Source organism: Meles meles, chromosome 6 (genome assembly GCF_922984935.1).
Source record: "Meles meles chromosome 6, mMelMel3.1 paternal haplotype, whole genome shotgun sequence".
NCBI lineage: Eukaryota > Metazoa > Chordata > Mammalia > Carnivora > Mustelidae > Meles > Meles meles.
In genome coordinates, this window is record NC_060071.1 from 133,934,223 (window position 1) to 133,958,188 (window position 23,966).

Below are 23,966 nucleotides of genomic sequence, written 5' to 3' on the forward strand. Positions count from 1 at the left end.
GAGGCAGGCGGGGGTGGGGGTGGGAGGAAGCAGGCTCCCCGCCGAGCAGAGTACCCGATGTGGGGCTTGATCCCAGGACCCTGGGATCATGACCTGAGCTGAAGGCAGAGGCTTTAACCCAGTGAGCCACCCACCCTGGTGCCCAAGACATAACAATTTTAAATGTATAAGTACCTAATAATAGAGCTTCAAAGTACATGAAGGAAAAATTGGAAGAAATTGAAAGGAGAAATGGACAAAATACATAATTGTTATTAGACATCTCCATTCCGCTCTCTGAATAATTGATAGAAGAACTAGACAGAAATTCAGTAAGGTTATGGAACACTGAAAAACATTATCAACCAACTTGACTTAATAATAATAACTTAATAACTTAATAATAAACTTAACGTTTATGAAACACTTCATCTAACAACAGCAAAACATTTACCAAGATAGACCATTTTCTGGGCCATTAAAAAAGCCTCAGCAAATTTTTAAAAATTTAAATTGTTCACAGTGTGTTCTTTGATCATAATGGAATTAAATTAGAAATCAGTAACAGAGATATCTGAAAATCCTCAAATATTTGAAAATTAAACAACATACTTCCAAATAATCCATAAGTCAAAGAAGAAAGGAAAAATAGAAAATACTTTGAGCTAAATGGAAATGTAGCATGTTACAGTATGTGAGATGAAGCTAAAGCAATATTCGAATGGAATATATAGTTTTAAGGACTTGTATAAGAAAAGAAGAAAAGTTTGAATCTGCCATCTACATAAGGACTTCAAAAAAGAAGAGCAGATTAAACCCAAAGATTTCAAACAGAGGAAGGATAAAATAAAGCTAAATCCAGGAATCAGTGAATTAGGTGGTTCCTTTTTTTTTTTTTAAAGATTTTATTTATTTGTTTGTTTGTTTGTTTGTTTGTTTGTTTGAGAGAGACAGGGAGCCAGTCCCAGGGCTCGATCCCATGACCCTGGGATCATGACCTGAGCCAAAAGCAAACGCTTAACCAGCTAAGCCACCCAGGTGCCCCCCAAAGTGATTCTTTGAGAAAATGAATAAAATTGATAAATCTCTAGCCAGACTGGTAAGGGTAAAAAATAGAGAAGACACAAATTACCGATAGCAGGAATGAGAAAGAGTACATCACTGCACATCCTACAGACATTAAAAGGATAACAAGGAAATATTAAGAACCTCTTTATGCTGGTAAATTCAACAACTTAGATACAATGGACAGATACCTCGAAAGACATAAATGTATGGTTCTTTGACTTCACATTGATTATAATACATTCCTGTCCTGCTTTTGAGTGGTGTAAATCTTGAGATTCTTATTTGGAATTTCTCAGAGTTTTTCACACTAGAGAGTTAAATGATCTCATCTTGCTCTTTCCTGGATGTTCAGAAACTAATCATATAGAATTAGAGCTCTTATATACAGACTTGGAAGGTACTACCTTAAAGATTGATCTTTCAAATCAAACATTACAGTTGAATGTTATTAAGTATCATTTAATCCATTAAAGGCAGGAACTAATCCAGTTTTAATATTTCTTTGAATCTGATACTAAGTTTCTATGTGAGGTGGTTGATTTTTCAGCTTAAAGGCAGGCAGAGACAGTATATTATAGATTAAGAGCCTGTGTTCTGGAAGCAGAAGCTTTCTAATGAGTCACTCACTAGGCTTGTGACCTTGAGCAAGATCTGTAACTCCTCTAAAAGGGAGTTTCCTTTTATGTAATGTGGGGATAATAATAGTACCTGCTTCATAGATTTTTTTTAAAATGGGGATTAAAAGTAATAATGCCTTTAAAACCCTTAACATAATGCCCAGAACATATTAAGCACTTAGCTTTTAACTGCTGACATTTAATTTTTATTTTATTTTTGAACTCAGGATATAATAGAGCCTCATAGTAGATTGATACATTGAAATGGTGAATAAGGCTGTCTAGAAAGGAGGCACATAGCAAGTTATATTGCAGATTTTGTCAGGGAAAAAAAATGAGCAGGAAAGAGAAGAAAATAAAATTATATGGAGGAGAAGGAGGGGCATCCTTTTAAGGTACAATAGAATGCCAAGACTGCTAAGTAAAGGGTTTGAAGATTTGCAGAAGAGAAATTCAGTATTTCTTCATTTTCTGCACCCTCCCCGCCTTTTTTTCTCTTTTTTTAACACTTTTTTCAAAGATGAATTTAGCATTACAGAAGAGTTGTGAAAGGATACAGAGTTCATGTATACCCTTCACTACGCTTCCTCTTATGTTAATATCTTACACAAAAGTGGAATTGATCAAACCCCAAAACTAAGCTTGATAGAATACAATTAACTGAAGTACAGAACTTATCACCAGGTTTTCCACCGATCCCACTTTCTGTCAATCTCCATGGGATCTCCTCAGTGTCTAGTGGATGACAGTTCCTGTCTTTCCTTGTCTTTCATTATTACCTTGATTCTTCCGAAGGCAGAATTGTTGCTTCTCCCCTATTCATTTATATTAGTAGAGATTCCTGAATATTTTATCATTTGGGTCCAACGCGGTTGTCCTTTATTTTGTTGCTGAAGTTGTTCCAGTTTTGGCCATTGGGAGATCTTTCACGTGGGCTCCTGCGCCATTTGAATACCCGCTTATCTCCCCCCTCCATTCCCCACCCCACCCCCCCCACCCCCGCCCCCAAGAGCACTTTCTTAATTTGTAGCAGGACAAGAGGCTCTGGGCTTTTTTTTTTCCCCCCAAAACCTATTTTAGTCTTGGGGTCAACCAGTTCTCCATTCAGCCCTATTTTTTTGTTTTTTACACTGGAGGATGGTATTTAGAAATCAAGGTCTGTTGTGTTTATGGCCACTTGGGTGTCACTGCACCCTTAGTGCATAGAGCTAGAAGAATATCTGCATGTGTGCCAACTCATGTACACACAGGTCTGTGTGCATGTGTACACGTTGCATACACATTTTAAAACCCGTCAGCCCGTACTGCTACCTCCAACTCTGCTGCTGCTTTTTAATGCACACATTTTTAACCAAGTAGCTTTTTATTTAAATAATAAAAACTTTGGGGGCGCCTGGGTAGCTCAATAGTTAAGGGTCTGCCTTCGGCTCTTGTTATCCCAAGGGACTGGGATCTAGTCCCACATTGGGCTCCCTGCTCAGCGGGAAGCCTGCTACTCCCTCTCCCACTCCCCCTGCTTGTGTTCCCTCTCTCACTCTCTGTCTCTGTCAAATAAATGAATCAAATCTTTAATAATACAATAAAAACTTGGCTCACAGTAAAAATTGCAGACATCTGCTATTAAAATTTAAGTATTCCTCTAAGAATATTTTGTTAAAATTGGTGTGTGTGGGTTTGTGTGTGTGTGTATCTGTCTTCTTTCTTTTGTTCTCCTGGGAACATGCTGATACTTTCTGCAACTTACTCTTAAAATCTAATTGGGTATTTTGAGGACATTGTTGACAGAAAAACCTGTTGCTGAGTTCAGATCTTACAGGTTGAAGGGCCTGAGCTATGGTAGAGTCGGAACCTGGGATGAAATAAAATCCCTGAGAACCTCTTCTTTTTGCCTTAGGAGAAACTCATGTCTACATGCTAAAGTAGATCTTATTGAGGGATTTTAAAGGCAAAATTGAGGCCTACGCTTCATGTCAGTGGGGAGAGTATTAGTAAGTGGAATCCTCATTGAATTGGGAGGTATTATTAGGAGTGAGAGGAAGAATGCTTTGCTCCCTCAGCGCCCTTGTCCCCCACTTTTTTCCACGAAAAAGTACCAAAACTCATATGGAATACCGTCAAGCCAGCGAAACTGACACCCTATGAATACTATCTGATACATCAGATTTTAGGTGTAAATAAAAGCCTCTTTCTACATATCTGAATATTTAAGTCTGTCACGGGACTAAAGAAAGGCTAGAATTTTGTATCTGCTTCTAAGTTAATTTTGGAAAACAAGAATATGTATACCTTTCTTCTTGAAATTAATAATTTTGCTGTTGTATAAGCTTTCCTTAATAAAATAGCAGTATTAATGATTTTGGCATTTTGGCATTTGTGTAAGTAAGGCTTTCCCCCTTGCTTCTTACCTTTCTGTGCTGGTGGTTTTGCAGGGTTGCCTGATTCTGAGTGATGAGCTGAACCACGCATCACTGGTTCTAGGAGCCAGACTCTCGGGAGCAACCATTCGAATCTTCAAACACAACAGTGAGTTTGATGACTCCACTGCAGGCCTTAGTGTTTAATATTCTCTGGGTTAATGGCAGTGGTAACATTACTTACATTAATAATGGAAGATACAAACGAAGCGTGTAGCAACATTTAAAATGTCCTTCTGGTCCAGTCCTTTAAAAGTTACCCTCTTCCTCATTAGAAATAGAGGCTGAAGGAAGCCTTTTAGTACAAAGTACAACATTTTCCTTTTACTTAACTTTCAACTCTTTCATCTTCCTTGTTTATAAGTCACTCGTTCCATGTGCGTTTACTAGATGCCTTTGGTGTATCTTTCTGTAACACCAGGGCTACTGAGGTGAATAAAGCAGGGTCTCATCTTAAGGATCTCCAACTGGTTAATGAAGAGACTATAGAGAAACCACTAGTGGAATGCCACTGATACAGAACAGATGCTGGAATACAGATGTGAGCAGATGCTGTAGAGGCACAGAGGAGGAGGCACTGCCAGAACGTTCTCCCTAAGTGGAAGTGTCTTGTGTATTATCAAAATAATGATTAACAATAAAAAAGTAACTTTTGTAGTTAAAATACTCACGTGTAGGAAGGAAAGATTACCAAACTGTATGCCTAATACTTTTTTTTTTTTTTTTTTTTTGGCAAAATGTGTGCACATACAGACAAAAGTCTGGAAGAATAAACACCCAAGTGTGAGATCTATACTCTGGATGGAAGGCTTATGGATGCTAATGACTTTCTTCCTTCTGTCTTTGTCTTATCTAAGATGTTTTATAATGAGGATGATACAAACAGTATTTTGTTTTATGAAGTCCATGGCATTATTAGACACAATTGTGTAACCTCCTTGCTTACAACACATCGTGAACATCGTTTGACTCCATGGGACTCTCCTCCTCCCCTAATGCCAGGGTGGTGGGCGGAGTTGCCCACGTTCAGTCCATCCCTCAGTTTGGACATCAAGGTTGTTTCTCAGTTTTTCTACCAAAAACAGTACTACCTGCTCACATTTTTGCTCAGGGATCTGATGAATGGCTTAAGATAAATTCCTAGTAGTCTTAGGATGCCTGGTTAAAAGGTTATAAAATTTTTAGACTTTCAAATTGTCTCGAAGTATGATGCAAATTTTTTTTTTTTTAAAGATTTTATTCATTTATTTGGCAGACAGAGAGAGAGGAAGGGAAGCAGGCTCCCTGCCAAGCAGAGAGCCCGATGCGGGGCCCGATCCCAGGACCCTGGGATCATGACCTGAGCCGAAGGCAGAGGCTTTAACCCACTGAGCCACCCAGGCGCCCCATGATGCAAATTTTTACTCAGCAACATGACAGTGACTGTACTCACAGGCCGACATAGGACATTATGAATCACTTCTTTTTTTTTTTTTTGTAATTATTTTTATTAACATATAATGTATGATTTGCCCCAGGGGTACAGGTCTGTGAATCATCAGGCTTACACATTTCACAGCACTCACCATAGCACATACCCTCCCCAGTGTCCATAATTAAAATATTTTCTAATGGAATCAGTCAATAACATGTTAATTTCTATTTCTTTGATTATTAGATATTAAGCAGCTTTTTTATACAGTTAATAGTGTTTGCATTTCTTTGTGAATTGACCATTTTCAAACTGTTTCTGTTTTCCACTGAGTATAAGAGCCCTTATATATATATATTAATTAATTAATTCAAACTGTTTCTGTTTTCCACTGAGTATAAGAGCCCTTATATATTAATATATATTAATATTAATATATTAATTAATTAATTAAAATAACATATTAATTATTCTTTGTTCTGTGTTGCGGTATTTTTTATTTCATTTTTAACTTTGTTTTTGGTGTCTTGCTGGTAGATTTATAAAAATGTTGATGTTGATACATTTATTGTCTTAACAAGTTTTAGAGTTTGCATAATGCCTTCCCCGTTTTAAGATCATAAAGTTATTCTCTTGTATTTTCTTTTTGTGGTTTTTGTGATATATTTTTTATTTAAGTCTTTAATTTGCGTGGAACTTAGCATAATACGAGAGAGAGAATTGAATCTTTTTTTCTAAGTAAGTGATACGGTCAAGCATTCTACTATAGGTACTTCCTTTCATCTAAAATTTTGAGTCAGTATTTTTCTCTTCCTTTCTGTGTATAAACAGAGGAAACTAAAACAATGAGTGCATTTTTATTTGTCTCCTGCTGGTCGCCACACATTGGCGTCTGCAACAGACGTAGCAGCTTCACAGTATTTTCTGTGGTAGCTTCCCCTCTCTGGGTTAGGTAGCATATTGTTTTGTTACGAGTAACTGAAGGTATAAGTACAGTCACAATCTTTGGCCATCTTACTTGTGGTATGTGTTTTTATTGCCTTACTTCCCTTTCCTAACCAAAGTCCTTTCATGGGAGGAGCAAAATCATATAACTTTGTAACCCCCTCCTTCAGTCCTGAGCAGTAAAGAATATATAATCACATTTTATGATGGGGTGCCTCCCACCCCTGTTAAATATACCCCAGACTTAATATTGCATAGATTTGGGGGCAAGGGTCCTTAAGGCCATTATTTCAGGGCAGATATTTTCAGTATGAAACCTGCTGTAGTGGTGGCAGTGGTCTTCACAGCCCTTATCAGTAACGGGAGAATTACGATCTTCAGTTGTAGCACGAGACAGGTTGTTTCTGGGCTTGGTAACCGTCCTTAGGAGCAGGAGAGCCGATCAAGTCAGACATGGAACAGTCTCAACTGATGGCCACGTGTTCTTAGCACGTAATCTCATTCATGCCCAGACTGATGTATTTTGAGCCCACTGCTAAGAGAAAGCTACTTAACAAGTGTTTATTGAGCGTATCCTAGGTGAAAGGAAGCAGGGCGTGTACTTTGAATTTTCCCCCGTATTTGCGTTTTAGGAGGTGTATGCATTTGTTTATTTGCACTCTTGGTCAGTCTTCTTTATGCATGTATTTCTGAATGAGTCACTAGGATTAAAGATACAGTTGATTCCACAAATACCAAAAAAAAGTGAACAGCCAGGTATTTAACATGAAACATCGGTCATTTCACAGGCATGCTACCCAGTGGAACCGCCTGTGCTACAGTCATTTAGTGGAATTTGAATTTCTGTGGTTGTGAACATTCATTACCTTTTATTTTTTATTTTTTTTTTAAAGATTTTATTTATTTATTTGACAGAGAGAGAGATCACAAGCAGGCAGAGAGGCAGGCAGAGAGGAGGAAGCAGGCTCCCCGCGGAGCAGAGACCCCGATGCGGGGCTTGATCCCAGGACCCTGAGATCATGACCCGAGCCGAAGGCAGCGGCTTAATCCACTGAGCCACCCAGGCGCCCCCATTCATTACCTTTTAGATGAGATTGTCATTCAGGCTAGCAGGAGCTCACCCATTTTGCCTTATCTTTTTCTGCTTAGTTCTGATTATGTTAATGTCCTTCACTGTCTGAGACACACTTCCGGAATAAGGAATGTGTATTTGCATTTCTGAAATAAAGTTCAGAAAGAGGAAGGTACTTTGTGCTGAAATTCTGTTTTGTGTGCTACAGATATGCAAAGCCTAGAGAAGCTGTTGAAAGATGCCATTGTTTATGGTCAGCCTCGGACACGAAGGCCCTGGAAGAAAATTCTAATCCTTGTGGAGGGAATATATAGGTAATCCTGCTTTCTTATTCTTATCTTTCTGATTTGGCTCCAGGAAGTTGTAGAATATTTTAAGCAGAAGGGAACGGTAAATGGGACCGCTCTGGACACTAAGGAGGCAGTGTTGATGATTCGATAATAAAATACCTGGAAGCAGAGTTAGCGCTAGCACCAAAGCCTTTTTGTCCAGGTTTTCCTTATTTCCATCATGCTGATGGTCTTCAAATCCCTTTTCTTCTTTGCATCCTTTATTTTTCTCCTGTTTGTGTACGTAGGGGCAAGAACTGGGATATGTTTTTTAATGTGTCCAAATTCTACATCATTTCATTTTTAAGAAGGATTTCACTCTGGTTTATTTGCAGCCCTTGCACTTACTCTCTTACGTCCTTTTTTATTCTCTTATTCTGCCATTTTAATTTCATCTGCCGTGTAATGCAAAATCTAATGTTGCCTGTAATTGCAAGTGTTAGAAGACTCTGCCATGACCTTTATCCATCTGTGGCGAATGAAGATCAATTCTGTTCTGGTGCTTGTTTGAAAAGATCCAGTTCCTTTCCCCTAGACATCTGCCTAGCCGTGGCATCATCTAACTTTGCCTGTTTATAGAGTCACAGGCAGAGTTGTCAAACCATTTAAAAAAGCAACAAAAAAGTTGGAAAAAGGAATAGTAATAGTATGGTGGCCAACTCCTAATTTTGAGTTAAAAAGACTCAGTGTGTGTGTTTTGTATCCATTTTGCCAGCATGGAGGGATCTATTGTTCGCCTTCCTGAAGTGATTGCCCTTAAGAAGAAATACAAGGCATACTTGTACCTAGATGAAGCTCACAGTATTGGGGCCCTGGGCCCTACAGGCCGAGGCGTGGTGGATTACTTTGGCCTGGATCCTCAGGATGTGGATGTTATGATGGGGACATTCACGAAGAGCTTTGGGGCTTCTGGAGGCTACATCGGGGGGAAGAAGGTAAGCGGGCCCTGCAGATTGAGCAGCTAAGGGTGCAGGTGCTTCTGGCTACCACATTTGGTGACTCACATGGAGCAGATAAGCGTCCCGAACTGGGATGTGGAGAGCCTGAATTTGTTTATGGCTTGGGCTCACGCTGCCAGCGGGCTTCACACTTCAGCTGCTCCCTGAGCGATTCTGAGCAACTAAAGGCTGGTTCTGTTCATTGTTTGTTGTTTTCTTTGAGCTTCGTCCTAAACGACATGCTACTCTGGCATACAGAACACCCTCTTGTGTGAAAGGACGCGCAGTGGTGCTGCCTGTTTGCCAGTCTTCTTCCGGGTTTGACTTGCACCCGCAGTTTCCCAAAAGCAGTGAGTTTCTGAGAGCCAGTGGGAACAGAAGACCAGTTTCCCCGCCCTTGGCCTCAAAGGCGTCTTGGGTGAGCATAGAGACAGGAAGGAAAAGATTATTTTGCATGATTTGGTTTACTAGAAGGCATTGTAGTTTTCAATTTAAAAATTGTGTAATGAACTCTGAGGCATTTGAGAATCAGTATGGTGTGGTGGAAATGGTTGAACCCTGGGACAGAGGCCTAGGTTTGAATATTTCCCTAACATTGTGAGCCCTGGGGCAAAGCCTTTATTAACCTTCCCATTTCCTTATCAGTAAAACAGAGATAAATATGCCTAGCTTATAACCTTGTAGCAAAGGTTGAAAAAATAGTGTATGTCCGTGCTACGACATGGATGAACTTGAAAGCATTGTGTTAATTTAAAGAAGTCAGTCACAAAAGGTCACGTATTATTTATTTTATGTGATATATCCAGAACAGGTAAATTAGAATGTAGATTAGTAGTTGCCAAGGGCTGAGGGGATGAGGTAAGTGGAAGGTGACTGCTGGTGGGGATGAGATTTCTTTCTGAGATAATGAAATGTTCTAAAATTAGATAGTGGGGTGCCTGGCTGTCTCAGTCAGTAGAGCATACGACTCTTGATCCTGAGGTCATGAGTTCAAGTCCCATGTTGGGTGTGGAGCCTACTTAAAAACAAAATAGCTAACTAACTAAATAAATAAATAGTTTCATAGTGATGAAAGTTGTACAACTCTGTGAACATGCTAAAGCCACTGAACTGTACACTTCAGAAAAGTGAATTATATCTCAATAAAACTTACTGTCAAAAAAAACTCCATAGTATTAATAAAAATATATTGTCCAGTATTTTGTGGCATGTAGTAGGAACTCATAAGTATCTTTAATTCCTTTTTAAAACTTGACATTAGGGAAGCTTAAAGCATGGACTTTCTCTTAGTAATGATTGTTTTTAGGGAAAACTCATTATTGGTTTCAGTCAAGTTTGATAGATTTTTTTACCTCAAATTTTTGTTAATGGGACCAGGATGACTTTGGAGAGTTGTTTGCTTTTTGGTAAGATTTACTGCTAAACCAGAGGACTTAAAAATAATACTCTGGGACATCATTTTTGTCTGGTATATCTGTGCTTTTGTGGCTTTTATACAATTTTTAGTGTTTTTGAAGTGATGCACTGTTTTATTGTCATATTTTGTGTCTCCTTGTTGGGGTCTGGTACGTGAGCTATTTTGTGTGCCTGTTTTATTGAAAGAGTTAGTGAAGTTAAAAGGAGAGAATAGCGATATACCACTGATTGTTTTGGACTCCTTGCAACTGACATGCAAAGTTTTTCTTCCTTCAGTGAGCTGGCTTTCCTGTTCTCATGAAAGACCCAGGGAATTTCTCAAAAGCAGTCCAAGCACTTTTATTCAGCGTTATAGATCTGTTCATAACCAGACTTAGAGGGCTTCTTTAAAGCTAGTTTTTCTTTCTTTCAAGTTGTGGCCTGTTTAAAAAACAAACAGCCCGAGTGAGGGTGTTGGCATGTGTCCGACACAGTTGTCGCTGAAAGCGTTCTCTGTCCACGGCGGATACGGCGGATACCTTGCATCTCAGATGAGCGGCCCTCTTCCCGGGCTGTTGAGGGAGGAGGAGTCTGCTTTTACCTGGAAGGCCAGCAGTGACATTGCGGAGAACTGAGGCTTCCCCTCTAATGCCTCGCTTCTGTGAACTCCCCAGGAGCTGATAGATTATCTGCGGACGCATTCTCACAGTGCCGTGTATGCCACGTCACTGTCGCCGCCGGTCGTGGAACAGATCATCACCTCTATGAAGTGCATCATGGGGCAGGATGGCACGACCCTTGGTAAGTCTCTGTTTCTTAGAAGATTTCCTCTGCTCCGTAAATGCTTAGCAGTCAAACGAGCTCTTTTCCTTGAACTTTTTCCCTAAAATGAGGAGTCGGGTATACGGATGGGCTGAACTGGCCCGTGGGTGAGGCCTTGGTTGCTCCGGACACTTTGCAGCATGTTTGATACACAACTGCTAGGAGAACTAGGCTGGCTTGCTTCCTGTTGAACTTTCTTGTCTACAGATGGTAACGCTTTAACCTTACTGTCTTACTGTCTCCATAAGTCTTCAGTGATAAGCTGCAGGTTCTTTCCTGAGTTGCACAATTTTTTTTTCTGAGTTGCACAATTTTATATGAAGATGTAACTGACTGTGTGTAGTGATGTTTCATTCTTGTTGTATTTAAAAGCTGCTCTTTGCATGTATTAATGTCCTTGACTCAGTGCCTTTCGAAAGAGTTTCTAATTGAACAATAGGTAATAAAAGGCATCCTGAATTTGTTTATTCTGTCTTTGGTGGAATTTGTAGTCCAAACTAAACGCGCTGACATGAACACACTGAAATGAACAATGAATAAAATGTGACACTTGCTTTCTCTTTTACTTTTATTCTGCATCACTAGAGGGCAGTGTTGATTGCAGAAAAGTTAGAACAATTGTGATTTTTGTTTTTTGTTTTTTCACTTCTAAAAGTATTTCCATTGTATGAGACATACATTAATTTTACTTGCTTTTTAAATGCTTCTAAAATGAGTTTTATTCTTGTAAAAAATTTTACACTATCAGCCTTGAGCTCTCTACTCTTCATTTATATAATATTTTCTTTTAAGATTCATTTGATTTGCATTGGAAAACAAGAAGGAAGTAGTCTGATTTTGATTGATGCAAACCTGTTTTCTTAAATCGGAATTTTTTCCCAATTTTTTTTTCTGATCTGTAGTATATCCTTATTATCTCTAGCAAGAGATTTTTGGAAATAGATTTTCAACGTGTTGATCATTTTCAGTCTCATGAATTGACTCCTTGGAGAAGAAAATAGTTCATTCATGTTGTGAGCACAGCATGGAGCCTGCGGAGTAACCCCCTCTTAACATTAGCTACCTTACCATCCCTTCTTCCTCATGGTGTTCGTAGAAGAAGTGTGTTTTGATCTGAGGTGTATATTTATATAGCTAGCAATTATCTAGTCACTTCACATAGGTGCATCAACCTTATTGATTCAGCGTACAGACAGGTGACTAAAGTGAATTGCTAATAGCCGTCAGAGTTCATTTTGGATAATTTCTTTGCCCTGTCCTAGAACGTGGATCTGTGTGATGTGTGACCTCTGCAAGAATGACTTATCTGTACTAAGTAGTGAAATCTAGGCTCTGCCGGTGGTGAGAAAATGAAATGTGGTAATTAGTTACAGGCTTTGGGTTAGCACTCATTTTCCAGCTTATTTATTGCCTCTCTGACCACCCCCGAAGCTTAGTGGTGCCAAACAACAGCCATCGGATTGTGCTCACAGATTCTGCAGGTCAGGAATTCGGTCAGGGCACAGCAGGGATGGCTTGTCTTTGCTCCAAAATATCCTGGGCTGAAGCTGCCGGGGAAGACCCAAGCCCCAGGTGGCTGGGGGCTGGGATCATCTGGAGGCTTCTTCCCTCCCATGTCACTTGAGCCAAAGTGACTTGAACACTGGGCTCAGGTGAGGCCCTTGACCAGAGCACCTTGATGTGACACCAGCCCCCTCCATGAGGCATGAGCTCCTCATCGCATGGTGACTGGGGATCCAGAGGGGGGTGCTTCAGAGCAAGCGTTTCCTAAGAACCTGCTGAAACCCCATGACCTTGGCTGATCTGTTTTAACAAGCGGCTCACTGAGGCCAGTCCAGACTGCAGGGTGTGGGAAATCAGACTCCGAATCAAATGGGAAGTGGGTCCAAGAATTTTTGGCCATTTTCACAACTTGCCACTACCAGCTTTTATATATTTTAAAAATTGCTCTCCAAAACTTTTAATTCGTATAGGCAAACTTCTTTTGGCTACATTGCTTCTCTGCCAAAATAGAGGATAATAAAAATGTAACCCAAGGGGCACCTGGGTGGCTCAGTGGGTTAAGCCTCTGCCTTCGGCTCAGGTCATGATCTCAGGGTCCTGGGATCGAGTCCCACATTGGGCTCTCTGCTCAGCAGGGAGTCTGCTTCCCCTCCTCTCCCTCTTCCTGCCTCTCTGCCTACTTGTGATCTCTTTTTCTCTGTCAAATAAATAAATAAAAGTCTTAAAAAAAAAAAAAAGGTAACCCAAAGTAGAGAGAAGTACCATCTTTCTTGAATCTGGTTACCTGATCTTAATTACATTTGAGTGTGTGAGGTAATGCTTATATTTATGGCATCATAAAATGCGTCTTCTTATTGTTCTTGTAGTAGAAAGAAAGTGTGAATCAAGCCACAGCCCTTTGTGCCTTAAGGTGACCTTTAAAAAAGGTACCTGCAATTAATTTACCTGGGTGTGAGTTTGTAGTAGAAGTGGCCTGCCCTGAGAGAAACTTAATCTTATATGTTCAAGACATTGAATTTCATTCATTCCACACACACTGTAAGTATCTCACCCTGTGTTAGACTCTGAATCAGAATCCACAGGAAATGGGCATACAAGCAGATGGTTTGAGAGGAGTATATACTTGGGGAGTACTGGAGATGCAGAGGATAGAGTCTTGTTGTATCAGTCCTGGAGAGTACTGTAACATAGAAAAATTGAAATTTTACTATTCACTTTACCAAATATCCGCCCTCTGTGTGCTAGGTGCTATCACTAGACACTCATGATGCATCAAGGATGAAAAACCCCAAACTTTTTGCATAATGGGGTTTCTAGTACAGGAAGTAAATTATACAGTGTGCTAGAAAGTAAGTACCCCGGGAGAAAGGGAAGTAGGGAAGGTGGGTGACCAGGGGTTCTGGGGAACCAGTTTGCAATTTTAAACAAAACGGTCACTGAGAAGATAAGACTTCAGCAAGAATATGAAGAATATGAAGTGAGGACTTGGCCCTGAAAATCCAGGAATAAAAAGGCCTAGGGAGGGAGGCCACTCTGTTCAGGACCAGAAAGGAGACCACTGTGGCCTGAGCATTAGTAGTACAGGCAGAGAGGTTGTGGGGAAGGCTAGAGGTGCACAGGATGGCAGTTCTGACGGGAAGCAGACTTGTGAAGGGTGTTAGGGTGACACAAAAAAACATAGACACACGGGTTCTCTTGCCCTAAAATCTAATTCAGATTCTGGTTCAGTATCGAACTGTGAATCTGGGGGCTGCTTCATGCTGACAGGCTTCTGGCGTGCATCAGACAGGTGAAGAACGTTATTGGTCCTTGATATTTTATGAAAAGGTACAGAAAATAATGTACCCATGATCCCATATTTTACTGTTAATATCTCACCCCATATATGTCACTTTTTAAAAATAAAAAGATAGCTAAAGCTCCCTTTAGTGTCCCTTCTTGATTTTTTTTCTCTCACCCCTTCCCCAGAGATCATCATTATCCTGAAATTATCTCTTTCTATACTTTTATGCTTTGACTGTGAATTGTATCCATATAGTATCCATATAGTAAGTGTCCCCCACTGTTTGCAGGCTCACTGTTTGCTGTGATGATTTGCAGGAATGCATGTGAGATTTAACTGTCCGAATCAAAAGCCACCTTGATAAACTGTCATGTGCACAGCACTGGTGTTCTCAGCCGGGCACGCGTCCAGGGGGAGGCTGGAGAGTGCACTTCCGCCGTGCTTCTGCTCTTTTCCTGACAGGACCCAGTCTCCTGTCCTCTTGAGTTGTTAAATGGGTTGTGCAATATCTCTGTCATCTTGCCCACATTGCCAATGAAAATGTCCTGCGACATGTAGAAAAACCCGTGAAGAAAGGAGATGAGCAAAGGAGGCCCACAGATGTCCCTGCATTTGCAGAACGTGTGGGAGTGCTAAAGCTCCTGGAGACAAGGGATGGCCCACCTGGGACCATGATGGACTCCGTATTGTCCCACATCACTGAGTCATCACACACGTGAGAGGACTTCTGTTGTCTCAGGGATAAAATGAGTCACTGGTATTTTAGATGCTGTCCGTTTTATAGAAATTCTTGGCAGGTTATTATGTAGATATTTAAGAGTGTTTCGTGGCTTGGGAAAAAATATCATTTGGCGTTTTGGGTGAGCTAGGAACATGTGATTTTTCCTATTTTTGAATGATGTAATGTAAACTCAGCTACCTGAAAATTCACACCGTAACACACATTTAGAAACAGACTGCATTCCAATAACAAGGACTGTCTATGTTGTTTTGTGTGTTTGGTGGATTTTTCCCCCCAAAGATTTTTATTTGAGAGAGAGAGAGAGTGCCAGAGCATGAGCAGGGGAGGAGCAGGGGGAGAGGGAGAAGACTCCCTGCTGAGTAGGGAGCCTGATGCAGGGCCCTGAGATGATGACCTGAGCCAAAGGCAGAGATAGTTAACTGACTGAGCCACCCAGATGCTCCTGTTGTTTTGTGTTTTTAAATGTTACATGAATTGGTCATATTGGGGAAGTTGTTCCATAACTCATTTTATTTGCTTAATATTATTGAGTGTGAGGATCTTAGTCATTATTTTCACTGTTGTGTAATAGTCACCGAATATTACCACAGCTTCCGTGTTCATTACTCTGCTGATGGACATTTAGGCTGTTAGCTTTATTTATTTATTTTTTTTTTAAAAGATTTTATTTATTTGTCAGAGAGAGAGGTCACAAGCAGGCAGAGAGGCAGGCAGAGGGAGAAACAGGCTCCCTGCTGAGCAAGGAGCCTGATGCAGGGCTCCATCCCAGGACCCTGAGATCATGACCTGAGCTGAAGGCAGAGGCTAACCCACTGAGCCACCCAGGCACCCCAGCTTTATTATTTTTTTTTAAAGATTTTATTTATTTATTTGAGAGACAGAGAAGAGAGAGAGAGTGCGTGAGAGGGGGGAGGGTCAGCAGGAGAAGCAGACTCCCCACGGAGCAAGGAGCCTGATGCAGAACTCGATCCCAGGACTCCAGGATCATGACCTGAGCTGAAGGCAGCTGCCACCCAGGCACCCCCCACTTTTATAAATATTTTTATCTATTTGAGATAGAGCACAAGCAGGGAGGAGGGTCAGAGGGAGAGAGAGAAGGATAATAATTCTTTACCACTGTTGTCTCTCAAACTGAGAGAAATGGCTTTTCTTTAAATCTTGTTTATAGTAATGTTTTATAAAAGTTTCCCTTTTGATAGGGTAGAATTTGTGAGTCTTTTCCCGTATAGATAATGTGTTTGTTCCTTAATCTTTTCTTTAGTCCCTGTCAAATGTATCTTCTGCAAGTGTTTATTGCTTTCTTCTACTGTTTGTATGAATTAATTAATTGGTGGTATGTGTTTCTGTACAGCTATATGTGTGTGCATGATTTATTTTAGGGGTATTTTTCATTTTCATCTTGGATTATCTAGGCTTTCTAGAAATACATTCTAATACTGTACTGTTCTTCAGTGTCTATATTTGAAGAAATTTGCCTGGAAGGAATCAGGTTTATATCTAAGCTGCGCAATATTTTCTGTGTCTTGTTGAATTTCCGTACTGCTGTGGACTGGAAATGGGGGAAGCTGAAAGGCTGTGTCTTTTGTGCTAATACCCTTTTTCTCCCAAAAGCCCTGTTTCACAGCTTTATAATATCACAGATTTATGATTTTGTCTCAGAGCCAGTGTTTAATGTTTGAACACAGTGTTTTGTTTGAAGTATGTATGCAAGTCCATCAGTAGGCTAACTGCTAGTGTTAGAGTTGGTGTCCAGTCCTATAATACCGAACATATAATGAAATCTCTAAGCCTTGCCTTTTCATTATAATTTTGACTGTCTCAAGTATTTTATGTTACTTGATTTTGATCTTTTTTTCCATAACTGATAGTGTAGCTACAGCACAATTCCAATGAGCATATAAAGTTTGTTATTGTCTCATTCAGTATGTCTAATGACTTCTGGTTTTGTCTTGAAGCTTCTGAGTCGCATGTTAAATTTTTCTTAAAGACTTACTTATTTTTAGAAAAGAGAGAGCATGCAGGGGGGTGGTAGGGGTGGGGAGAGGGAGAGAGAATCCATGCAGACTCCGTGCTGAGCACTGAGCCCAACCCGGGGCTCGATCCCAGGACCCTGAGATCATGACCTGAGCTGAAATCAAGAGTTGGATGCTTAACTGACTGCACCACCCAGGCACCCCTTGAGTCCTGTGTTATCTTATGAGTACTCACATTTTGTTTTGTCCCTTTAGCAAACATCTTTGGTAATACAAAGATGAAATGGAGTAAAGTATTAGAATAATAGTGATAAAATACTGCTATATTTCTATATATATATAAGTATGTATACATAAAATACTGTTATAGAAAGAGGGAGACTGTCCCAAAAATGAACTTTCAGTTAATAAGCAGTATCATTGGGCAGTAACTCCAAAAGCTTGTTGGCCAGATGACACAGGTCGGCAACCAATAGCTTAGGGATGTCACTGTATAATGTGTGAAAGCTCACTAATCCTTGATGTAGTTTTTCTTTTTTCTTTTTTAAGATTTTATTTATTTATTTGCCAGAGAGGGAGATCACAAGTAGGCAGAGAGACAAGCAGAAGGGGGCGGGGGAAGCAGGCTCCCTGCTGAGCAGAGAGCCCGAATGGGGACTCGATCCCAGGACCCTGAGATCATGACCTGAGCCGAAGGCGGAGGCTTAGCCCACTGAGCCACCCAGGCACCCTAACCCTTTATGTAGTTTTTCTATGTCATGTCAGCTTCCCTCTTAGGATCTGTGTCTTGCTCCTCCTTTGCATCTTAAATAGTGCCTATATCAGGAAGTTAGAGTCAGTAATTGTTTGACTTGATCATTCACAAAATTGTTATGTCTTCCCAAAGTGGAATATAAACTCCATGAAAACATGGAGTTTTGGTTATCTTGTTCACTTTATTGCTTCTGTTGAAAACCATGTTTGGCACATAGTAGGCGTGCAGTAAATGCTTGGTAGGTGGTTAAATGAATACTTTGGTGCCTTGAAGAGAGGCATTGTAAGAGTTAATGACCTATGATTTAGTCCTTATTATATTCTTTGTGTTCTTAAATGATGAGGACTTAAGAAATTTATAGACCTAAGAGGGTAAGATCCCTCATTCACTCATATAGGATTATTCTTGAATTGAAGCTTCATGTATGCTGACCAGTGTTCTTAGAATTATAGGACTCGGGGAAAAAATATGATAAATTTAAGATTGATAATTTAGTTTTAAAGATATAAATGTATCTTTGATTTGATGCTGTTACTGATTTTCTCTTAATAGGATAAATCTTCAAACTTTAATGAAACAGGTAGTTTGGGCTTTGCTCTCCCTAGCCAGGTCCTCTTGTAACCAGAAGCAACCATTTGTAAGCTGGCTTTCCAAGCCAGGGAGGCATTTGTTCCATTCTAACTGGCAGGTGTATCTCATCAGTAAAAAAGAAGTGGAGCTTAGGTATCATTGGAGGAACATTCTAAATCAGATTAGGATAGAGATGCTAAACTTAGTTTCTTATAAATAGGATTTATAGCTAACTAAAACAGATTAGACTTGAGTTAAAATGTATATATTTGCTTGTTATTAAATACTTCACTTGGGTTTTAAGGTTGTCTATTAATATCTGTTATTCTCTCTCTCTTTTTTTTAAAGGTTTATTTATTTGACAGACAGAGATCACAGGTAAGCAGAGAGGCAGGTAGAGAGAGAGGGGAAAGCAGGCTCCCCGCTGAGCAGAGAGCCCGATTCGGGGCTTGATCCCAGGACCCTGGGATCATGACCTGAGCCGAAAAGGCAGAGGCTTTAACCCACTGAGCCATCCAGGCGCCCCTAATATCTGTTATTCTAAACAAAGATGCGACCTGTGTCAGAATGTAGGATTTATGGCAGGGTATATTTTCACAGGGGCTACTGTTCTTTCTCCAGTTATGAGCTTAAGATGTCAGAGTTATGTTCTTTCTCCAGTTATGATTTTTTTCTTTTTCCGTTCCAAGCCAGAATTAGTGGATCTAAAATAGTTGTTTTGTAATGATAATACAGTGAGCTATGAAATGGTGAACTACTTATCTTCATTTAAGATGAAATTAAGACTAAAATGTGACTTGGGGCACTTGGGTGGCTCCGACGTTAAAGCGTCTGCCTTCAGCTCAGGTTATCATCCCAGGGTCCTGGGATCGAGCCCTGCATAAGGCTCCCTACTCAGTGGGAAACCTGCTTCTCCCTCCCCCACTCCCCCTACTTATGTTCCCTCTCTTGTTGTGTGTCTCTCTCTCTATCTCTCTATCTCTGTCAAATAAATAAATAAAATCTTTAAAAAGATAAAAAAATAAAAGCCTTAAAAAAAAAAAACTAAAATGTGACTTGAATTATTAGGGGTTAAGAAAGAGAAATCACTTAGCTTTGATACTTGGAAGACTTTCTTTTGTTTAATACAAGTGGAGTAAAATCATATTATTGCTTTTAATTAGTTTCGAGTTTATAGGGTCAGTTACAGGTAAAGCATGGGAAGTTTAGCAGTGGCTATAAACCAGGTATAAATAAGAAAAACCTTGACAGTGTAAACAGTAGCAGACTGGAGGTGTGGAAATGGGTAAAGGAAGGTGAGGGGCATGGAAGTGTATCAGTTTCTGTTATGTACTTGGTGGAATGTCAATAGATACTATCTTGTTTATAAATCACATTTTGAAGTGAAGGAATCGGCTTTAGGTTTATAAAGGTGACTGGCCACTAGAATTAAAAACAAAGCTTGGTGGTGATTAGTCAAGAAAACATGGAAAGTAGCCAGAGCACAGCTGTCTCACCACACCACCAGGTAGGGCTGCTGGAAGGGGAAGCAGAGGGCTAAGCACATTGAGCTCTGTAGTGCTAGCTATCAGAGATGCCTGAAGGAGAGCCTGGCGCTGGTTCCTGGGATGGGAAACGAGGTGGCTGGCCGAGGAGGGGACTTTATATTTAATATTCTGTACTGCTAGAATTTTATTTTACCATATGAATGTGTTACTTTTACGACTGAGACTTTTTTGTTATCAGATTCCACACTACATGAAAACCTTCTATGGAAATAAATCTTGCTTAAAATACTATTGAATATATACGATGGAATACTATGCAGCCATCAAAAGAAATGGAATCTTGCCATTTGCGACGACATGGATGGAACTAGAGAGTATTATGCTTAGCAAAATAAATCAATCAGAGAAAGACAGTTATCATATGATCTCCCTGATATGAGGAAGTTGAGAGGCAACGTGGGGGCTTGGGGGGTAGGAAAAGAATAAATGAAACAAGATGGGATCAGGAGGGAGACAAACCATAAGAGACTCTTAATCTCACAAAACAAACTGAGGGTTGCCGGGGGGTGGGGGGTAGGGAGAGGGTGGTGGGGTTATGGACATTGGGGAGGATATGTGCTATGGTGAGTGCTGTAAAGTGTGTAAACCTGGCGATTCACAGACCTGTACCCCTGGGGCTAATAATACATTATATGTTAATAAAAATATGACTGAAAGTAAGGCTTAAACATGCACACAAAGTATACATGGTTGATTGTTAAGAAATGTTCTCATGCATCCATTTGACAGACCTGGAGCAGTTCCTGTCCGCTGCTAAGGTTTCCACTAGAGATGCAAGAAAAAAGTCCTCGCGCTTTCTGTCTCATTGTGGCAGTCAAGATTGAATGGGGGAGTACAGGCTAAAACGGGGGAAATTTCTGCAACTCAAGTAACCTTGTCAACAATGAAGATCCTGGTTTATTCCAAAGTGTCTAAAATTGGAGTTTATGGAAAGTGTTAGAAAAGAATTTCCCAGACACTTGCCTTTTTTTTTTTTTAAAGATTTTATTTATTTACTTGACAGAAAGAGATCACAAGCAGGCAGAGAGGCAGGCAGAGAGAGAGAGGGAAGCAGGCCCCCTGCCGAGCAGAGAGCCCGATGCCGGACTCGATCCCAGGACCCCGAGATCATGACCTGAGCCGAAGGCAGCGGCTTAACCCACTGAGCCACCCAGGCACTTTTAAAAACTTAAGGGTTAAAGGGCACCTGGGTGGCTCAGTGGCTTAAAGCTTCTGCCTTCAGCTCAGGTCATGATCTGGGATAGAGCCCCACATCGGGCTCTCTGTTGGGCAGGGAGCCTGCTTCCTCCTCTCTCTCTACCTGCCTCTCTGTCTGTGATCTCTCTCTGTCAAATAAGTAAATAAATAAAAAAATTTAAAAAAAAAACAACTTAAGGATTAAAAGTAAATTAAATGCAAGCCAGTGAAGGCGGGGGGGGGGGGGGAGCTTTCACTTCACACACACACACACACACACACACACACACACACACACATCCATCCAGTGATGGAAATTTAGCTGTAAGATCTATTTATGAGTCAAGGCAAAACATGTCTGAGCAAAAAAACTAAAATTGTGCTCTTCCATTTTCCAGAGCTGTGCTTAGTTGTATTTTACTTCTGGCCAGAGACATAATTAATAACATGCACAGCCCCCAGCTTAGTGTCTGACATCCAGGAACCTTTTGATAAATTTGCTGAATACTGAATGCATGAATGCACACGTGATCCGTAACTATTAGAAAATGGTGGGTTCTTAAAGCTTCAGTAGGTGAATGTTAAATGGCCAAATCATGGAACGAAATAAATAGGTACGTTTTACTAGGTAAATTTTAAAATTATGACAAATGGGACCCGTGGGTGGCTCAGTTGCTTAAGCATCTGCCTTTGGCTCAGGTCATGAACCCCAAGTCCGGGGATGGAGCCTTGATCCTCAGGCTCCCGGCTCAGCAGGGAGTCAGCCTCTCCCTCTGCCCCTCCCTCTGGCTCCAGTGCACCTTTCTCTCAAGTACAGAAATAAAATCTTTATTTATTTATTTATTTATTTATTTATTTATTTATTTATATTTTTTTTAAGATTTATTTCTTTTTACAGATTTATTTATTTATTTATTTTATAGAGAGCGAGAGAGCACAAGTAGGCAGAGAGCCAGGCAGAAAGAGAGGGGGAAGCAGACTTTCGCTGAGCAGAGAGCCCAGTGCAGGGCTCAATCTCAGGACACCAAGATCAGGACCCGAGCTGAAGGCAGAGGCCAACCCACTGAGCCACCCAGGCACCCCAATAAAATCTTCTTTTTAATTTTCCAGAAAACTGCACTTTTTCCATTTCTTATTTTTGAAAGAAGTGGGCCAATTTAGGTGCCTGTTGGTGTAAGAGAAAAAAGGAATACCTTGGGCAGATTGAGATTTAATTAAAAATTAGTTTTGGCTCATTTGAATTAATTCCTGTAATAGACTTGTTAATGAGGTGTTAAATGATCATCCTGAGAATCCCAGGAACTGTCAAAAATTGATTTAGGAGAACTGAGAAACTTAAAAAAAAAAAAAAAAAGCATTCCACGAGTCCCCGGCTAAGGAGGCAGAACTGTTAAAACAATCTGGGGGGGTGGGGAGGGGCGAGCACAGGGAGAATTTCCCGCTTCTCTGCAGGAGGCTGACGATGTTACATCCACTTGTGTTTAGCTGATGGGCAGAGCCTGGACACCCTTTTGCTTTCTGAGCCCAGGACTGTTGGCTTCCACTTTCTTCTTCATTATTATTTATCTGCTTTTACCTAATTTGTTCATTTCACTATTAGAAGTTCATGTAAATAAAAATCAAGTCTTCTAATAAACACAGTTTTTTTTGTTTTGTTTTTTTAAAGATTTTATTTGTTTGACAGAGTCACAAGAAGAGCAGGAACAGAAGCAGGGGGAGTGGGAGAGGGAGAAGTAGGCTTCTCGCTGAGCAGGGCGCCCCATATGAGACTCAATCCCAGGACCCTGGGCCCATGATCCGGACCTAAGGCAGACACTTAATGACTGAGCCACCCAAGTGCCCCTAAACACAGTTTTCTTGGTTACTTACAGCTTAGCATTGTATCTAACACTAAGAATCAGATTAGATTACCTCCTGTCTTTATAACTGACTGCCTAAGATGACATTAAAAAATTGTTGGATTCCACATTTATAGAACATATATCAAGCATCTCCTCTGTACCCTGTGGTGGGTTTGCAGTTGAGAAGTGCACGGTTGAACAACGCATGATCTCTGTCTTTGAAAAAATGTACACTGTCTAGTGGTAAGGATAGGATTCCAGAGAAGGGCTGGTCTTAGAGACATAGGCAAATTCTTCCTTTGTTCAGCTTCCCCCTTCCTCTGGTTCCTCCTTAAGTCTCCTCTCCAAAAACCTCCTTCCTTACTACCGGACCCCCCCCCCAACACACACACAGCAAAATCTTAAACTTCCTTAAAACTAGCTAATTATTTGAAGCAAACTCAGATCTTATTAATCTTAAGTTCCTTATCAATATTTCTAAGTGGATTTTTTCTATAGAAGCTTATCACTCTTAAAAAAAAAAAAAAGCTTATCACTCTAGTAAATTACCAGCTATCAAGGGAAAAGAAGGATTTTCCTTTTGTAAATTAGCTTCATCATTATCCAGCCCAAAGGGCTTTTTAACCAGTGGTTTAAACTTTCTAAAGTCAGCAAGCAATATGACCACTTTATGGTGGAGAAATTTGCACCCACAAACAGAAGTTTTCTCAATATCGTGTCTCTGAATAGAAGGAATGTGGCTTTTTTTTTTTTTTTTTTTTGACAGAGAGAGAGATCACAAGTAGGCAGAGAGGCAGGCAGAGAGAGAGGAGGAAGCAGGCTCCCTGCCCAACAGAGAGCCCGATGCGGGGCTCCATCCCAGGACCCTTAAGATCATGACCTGAGCCGAAGGCAGCAGCTTAATCCACTGAGCCACCCAGGCGCCCCGGAATGTGGCTTTCTTGAACTGCATTCACTTCTTCTAAAGTTGCATTAAGGATATTTAACATTTTATTAAAACATTAATATTAAATAATATATTAACATATTATTAAACCATAAATTATTAAAAATTTATGAACTCTTTCTAATTTTCTGATTTCTGGTC

General features: G+C 40.3%; 1 protein-coding gene and 1 non-coding gene across 2 annotated transcripts in view; both read left to right on the plus strand.

The window, feature by feature from the left end:
* SPTLC2 (serine palmitoyltransferase long chain base subunit 2) overlaps positions 1–23,966 on the plus strand; it is a 110,811-nt gene that overhangs the window by 42,641 nt on the left and 44,204 nt on the right. Inside the window, exons 6-9 of the mRNA XM_046008510.1 lie at positions 4,094–4,187; positions 7,715–7,820; positions 8,551–8,770; positions 10,843–10,969. Of these exons, the coding sequence (XP_045864466.1) occupies positions 4,094–4,187; positions 7,715–7,820; positions 8,551–8,770; positions 10,843–10,969 (547 nt within the window). The remainder of the gene's footprint in view (positions 1–4,093; positions 4,188–7,714; positions 7,821–8,550; positions 8,771–10,842; positions 10,970–23,966) is intronic.
* LOC123945201 lies at positions 20,575–20,702 on the plus strand. The gene has a single exon (XR_006819106.1). It is a non-coding gene; the product is annotated as a small nucleolar RNA SNORA31 (small nucleolar RNA).